This window comes from Cibotium barometz, chromosome 27, assembly GCF_041138505.1.
Source record: "Cibotium barometz isolate CiBa-2024 chromosome 27, ASM4113850v1, whole genome shotgun sequence".
Lineage (NCBI taxonomy): Eukaryota > Viridiplantae > Streptophyta > Polypodiopsida > Cyatheales > Cibotiaceae > Cibotium > Cibotium barometz.
The window spans coordinates 2193230-2199205 of record NC_141072.1 but is presented as its reverse complement, the minus strand read 5'-3'; the positions used below and the strand labels follow the sequence as shown (position 1 = coordinate 2199205).

General features: G+C 40.3%; 1 protein-coding gene across 1 annotated transcript; it reads left to right on the top strand.

Moving 5' to 3' along the window:
• The first annotated feature begins 3499 nt into the window (after positions 1-3499).
• LOC147622992 (GDSL esterase/lipase At1g71250-like) lies at positions 3500-5671 on the top strand. The gene is made up of 5 exons (XM_086821797.1): positions 3500-3885; positions 4002-4129; positions 4393-4632; positions 4900-5155; positions 5248-5671. Exons 1-5 carry the CDS (start codon positions 3579-3581, stop codon positions 5433-5435), a joined length of 1119 nt encoding a protein of 372 aa, XP_086677923.1. The 5' UTR covers positions 3500-3578; the 3' UTR covers positions 5436-5671.
• Positions 5672-5976: the final 305 nt, after the last annotated feature.

The window sequence follows — 5976 nt, the reverse complement described above, 5'->3', positions numbered from 1 at the left end:
ATTTGAAAAATGGGAGCATGGTGAACTTGTCCAAAAGTTTGTCAAAACCCCCTCATGTGACATATCATCGGAAAGATCTTGAAGAGTAGATTCTAAATCTATGATCTCCGACAATTTTGGAGTTAGTATGTTTAAGATATGTCCAAAACTATATGGAGTAATTGATTCCCAAAATGTGAGATTTTTCCCAAATTACCTAATATTGACTTTTTTTAAGATAGGTATACTACTAGCCTTTGAGATCCACACACCTTTTGATTAGTTTACTCTAGATTTTGGAGAGGTATGGGGTACAACTGTTGCTAGAATTGTTGGAACTTTTGGTACCTCCACCTGTCAAAGATTATCCTTGGGCATTTATGGCAAAGTGGAGGTAGTAGGGATTGGTGATTCTTGGGTCATTTTTTATGTTCGTCCTATGATTTCTTCTTGGTGTAGGCCTGGGATTCTTTGCCTTAGGTTTGATTTTTGGCATGTTGTCCCTTGTTTGTGGTAGAGTTGAGAAGTGTTAGGGTTGTTTTAATAAGGTTTAGAGTTCTTGGATGATCAAACTTACTAGCTCGATCGGACTTGCTTATACTAACAAGAGAAACTTCTAGATCTTTAAAGAGATTTGTCCTGGTTCTGCTTCACCAAGGACACTCACAATTTGTCCTGGCTCTACTTCACTAAGAAGGACACTCACAATTCCTTGCCCAAACTTGATAATTTTTGTTCTTGTCCTCCATTCAATGTTAAAATCATGTTTAGCAAGATCCACCCTCTTCCAAGGATGATTTCTTCTGGCATAGTTTCTACATCATGACAAAGAAACTACCTTTGATAAAATAAGAGTTCATGTGGAACTTAAGTTTTACAACACCTTCACACATTGTGCAGTCCTGAGTGAGTTTGCACTAAGGCCTTTGTGGGATCAAGGATCGGTCTACCTAATGAGATCCACATTCCCCCACACAATGATGTTTCTTCACGCTTCGATATCTAATAGCGGGAGCTTGGCTATACTCTGTGTATAGTGGTGGGGAAGTAGTGGTGGGGAAGTCCAAACAAAGCCTTGCAGGCTTCCCATCTTCTTCTCCATCGTCAATGTTTACCTTAGCCATGTGGACAGGTAGAATACCTATCCTTAATGTAGATTTCTCCTCGTGAGCTTTGGTTTCTTGTGTCAAGCTTGTTTCTTCCTTTTTATTTCTTTCTTTTTGATGTCCTTAGCTATGTGGATAGCTTCAAGCTATTCATAGGAGAGAGGTCTGTAGAGAACATACTAAGCTTACTCCCGTTCAAGAAGAATCCTTCTATTTGGATTTCATCTAATGTTTCTAGGTGGATGGCTCCTCCTGAAGTACTTTATAGATCCTAAAAGGATCGATCCCTCTAAGCTTGAGTTTTTCTTTCATTTTTCTTGAGGTTATAGAGTAGGACCAAATCCCCTACTTTGAACCTCTTCATGAATCTTTATATTCAAATTAAACCATCTTTTTCTCAAATATACGTGCTATTTTTATATATTAAAATTTAGTCAAAATTACTAGTCATTTATTCTTTTTTCGTGAGTTTCCATGATGCCCAAATAACCACCATGTTGGTTTCTCAAACTTTTAGTGTATGATTAATAATAAGTCAAATTTAGCTTAGTTGCTATGAGTTAAAAAAACCATGTATGTTACCAGCATTGCTAATTTCTTACTTTTTTCATATGTAAAACATTTTATCCATGAAATGAGATGCTCTTAAAGTGCATGGAACTTTTGGTTCCTTATTAATGGAATATATTTAAGGTAATAACTGAAATCACTCAAATATTAATGTTATACTTGATTTAATGCAAGAAAATTTACAACAATTTTTGTGGGGATTCTATAGCATATGTGCCATGTGATTATGTGACGTAGGAAATTGTACCATGATATAATATTTTAGAGTTATAAATTATCATAATTATATAGTAAGATAAATTACCATCTATGTGTTTTAGCTTGATATTTTTTATTTTATCATGGAGTAGCTATATGTGGTTTAATCTTATATATAGTGCTCAATGAAAATTTTTGGGGTTGCTTATTATCACTCATTTTTTTATTGCTTGTGTTGATTTCGGATTTGACCTAGAACTGCATAGGTTTATTTTAATCCAGTCCCCCTAGAAGAGCTAGATGGAAAATGAAAAGATGAATGAAGTCATGCAGAGATAGGGGTCACACGCTTGTTAGATGTAATTAATTAGGCAGGACACCATTGTCGTTACTCAGAAGGTTAAAGTTTTTTTTTCCTTATAGATATTCTCTATTTACCATCAGTGGCATACTCCCTTTAAACCTTGGGAGCTAAGTACTCAAAAGTGCATCAATATAGACTATGCAAATACATGTTAACAACCTAACATATGTTAATAGTGATATCTAAGAAAGATTTAATGGCTTAACAAAGACTATCATTACAAGGATTATTATCTGCTCCTCCCTCCTTTACTTGTAGACACATGCGTTCATAGTCTTCAACTCAATAGCTTTATTGGTTGGGTCAGTCTTTGATACAAGTGAGCTTAATTATCGAGAACTATCAGATAAGAGCTTAGTTGAGGTAGAAAAAGGGGAGGGGGGGTTGAGCCCCACATGGCTTATACTTTGGTGGATATGCCACCTTTCTTTCAGCGACACATAAGGCACCCAACCTTGCTTAGTTGAGGTGGGGAGAGGGGGTGGTGGGGGGAGGCTTATACCTTGGTGGATATCCCACCTTTCTTTGAGGCACCTAACCTTGTTTTTTTCTAACATCTTGAAAAACAGGGTGAGATCTCCCCTTGTCCATCCATTTCTCATGAATGAGGAGTCTCCCCATTGTCCATTCTGTGCCTGTGTGCCCACCCTATTTTTGAGATGACACACCCTTTTTTTTAAAAGATGATCGACACACTCAAAACAATGGAGCATATGTGTGAAGGCCCTATGTTGTATAGATGTACGTGAGGAATGAAGACCCTCATTATTTTCCTCATATGTGAAGTTCTAACTCTTGATGAGAGGTGATAAAGGATGAAGACTCTCCCCATTGTCCATTCTGTGCCTATGTGCCGACCCTATTTTTTAGATGACACACCCTTTTTTTTAAAAGATGATAGACACACTCGAAACAATGGAGCATATGTGTAAAGGCCCTATGTTGTATAGATGTACGTTAGGAATGAAGATCCTCATTATTTTCCTCATGTGTGAAGTTTTAACTCTTGAGAGGAGACAAAGGATGAAGACCCTCATTATTTTCCTCATATGTGAAGTTCTAACTCTTGATGAGAGGTGACAAAGGATGAAGACTCTCATCATTTTCCTCACATGTGAAGTTCCGAGAGGAGACAGAGAATGAAGACCCTCATTATTTACTCATATGCACTCGTGAGTGGAGACAAGTTCCAACTCATAATTTTCCTCATATGCGAAGTTCCAAGGAGACACAGGATCATGAAGGGAGGAAAATGGCCCGTGAAAGGGCAAGGGTGGCAACGACTAGATTGGAGAAGGAAGGGACGCATAAAAAAGGACTAGATTGGGGAGCAGCTCCGCCATCTGTAGCCGCGCACAGCCATGGCGACAAAGTTGATGGTGGTGACGGTTTTCTTCTTGTGGGTGGTGGTGAGCATGAGTAGCTGGACGAGCTACTGCACAGAAGAAGAGGCGGAGCAGCCACCTTCATCATCGTCTAATAATAAGAGAAACAGTTCCAGCTCCCCTTTCCCGGCCTACTTCATCTTCGGGGATTCCCTTGTGGACGTGGGTAACAACAACTACATCAACACTGTGGCCAGAGCCAATAACTTACCCTTTGGAATCGACTTCCCCTCAGGCCCCACTGGCCGCTTCACCAACGGCAAGATCGTCCCGGACTTCTTATGTATAATTAAAGCTCCCTAATCACCCTTGGCCGCTCTTTTTAATTAAAGCTCCCTAATCCTACTGTGTGTGTGTGTGTGTGTTTTGAGCTAATTTGGTACATCTTATGTGGTGCAGGTGAGCTGCTTGGCCTGCCTTTCCCACCCCCTTACCTCGCTCCCACTACTAGAGGCAATGCCTTGCTTCAAGGAGTCAACTATGCTTCAGCAGCAGCTGGCATCCTGCGCAGTACGGGGTACAATTTTGTGAGTAAAAAGATCCCTTGCTACCGCTTAAGGGGATTGCTGCTGTTAGGTACGATTAGAGGTTTATAAGTGGAGTTAATCAATGAGAGACAATTTATAGGTGATTATGAGAACAGTTGAAGTGTTGATTAATCAAGTCTACACAGTTTTTCTAGGTGATTATGAATGTTTTAAGTATAATTGCGTGGAACAGTGTACTTTGATTTGGATTGACTTGGTTTTTTTTTTTTTTTTTTTGGGGGGGGGGGGGGGGGTGGGGGTAGATTGGGCGGGTGGATCTTGATACCCAGCTCACCTGGTTTGTCAACAACATTGCTGAGTTGGGGCAGTTGATAGGGCCTTCTGCGACGCAAGGGCTTCTCTCAAGGTCCCTCTTCTCAGTAATTATAGGGGCCAATGACTACATCAACAACTACCTCCTCAAATCCTCCCCTCTAGCCCTGCTATACTCTCCACAACAGTTCCAAAAAGTCCTCCTAGACAAGTTGTCATCTCAACTCGTTGTAAGTTTGAAGGTGTTGGCTGCTCTTTGAATGATTATTATTTTAAGTAGGTAATTAACGTACAGATGTATGTATCTGTATATGAACATACATACATAAACCTATACCGATGTACATGCATATATACATGTACATATATGCATATACATATATATATATATATATGTGTGTGTGTGTACTATACTATACTATGGTTTTTTCTAATAGAATTTGGGGGCTTTTTTGTGTGTGTGTGTGTGTGTGTGTGTGTGTGTTTTGGGATAGCAGCAGATGTATACATTGGGTGCAAGGAACATTACGGTGACTAGCATAGGGCCCATAGGATGCATACCCTCCCAGCTTGCCAAAGCGAGGAGTGTGAATGGGGAGTGCTCGGAGACCGTGAACAGCTTGGCCTTGAGCTTCAACCAGGGGCTGGAGGCTCTCATTCAGAGGCTTAATCAGCAGCTGCCCCAAGCCAGCTTCCTCCTTGTGGATATCTTCGCCTCGGTCCTCGCATACCGCAACCACCCATCTCAATATGGTGAGATTCCCCCGAACTCAATATGGTGTGAGTAGTCTTGTCTTCCACCACATGATGAATGGTATTATGTTGATCAATTGCTTCTTTTGCAGGTTTCAAGTTTGGCGCCCAAGCATGCTGTGGGGCTGGACTGTACAATGGGCAGGTGGTTTGCCTGCCCATAATCAAGCCATGCTCTGATAGGACGGGCTATGTGTTCTGGGATCCCTTCCATCCTACGGAGGGCGCCAACAGGCTGCTCGCAAACAGCTTCTACCAACTCTTAACAAGCCTCCCCTAGTGCACGCAGCAGCACACACATATTAGATCTTGCCATACTATACCTGATGCTTTCCCAGAGTCAGATTGCCAACAGCCTTAAGTTATGATCTCTCAGCTTTAAAGCCTTCGGAGCCCTTCCTGCTGAGGCATTGTAATAATTACCCTTCAAACATAAAGCTTAAATTCAAGAAATACTTTCAAAAGCAAAAAAAAAAGAGAGGTTAAAATTCTATCCTCCAATTATAAAAGAGGTTGAAATTCTATCCTGCAATTGAAATTCTATCCTCCAATTATAAAAGAGGTTGAAATTCTATCCTGCAATTGAAATAATGGGGTCACCCTTCAAATTTTAGGATTGCCTACTATAGCTTGGGAGTGCACACTAAGGTCCAAGCTCCAGAGTTCAAGTCTTTTGTTTTTCCCATGTAGTCACAAAGATTTACAAGTACTATCAAGCAAGTACTTAAACATATAATGTGTTATTATGTCATAGGTCTCATGATTCATGTAAAGGTTCTCCTTAGGTTTAAGAAGGTGGCTTCACACACATACAATGCACA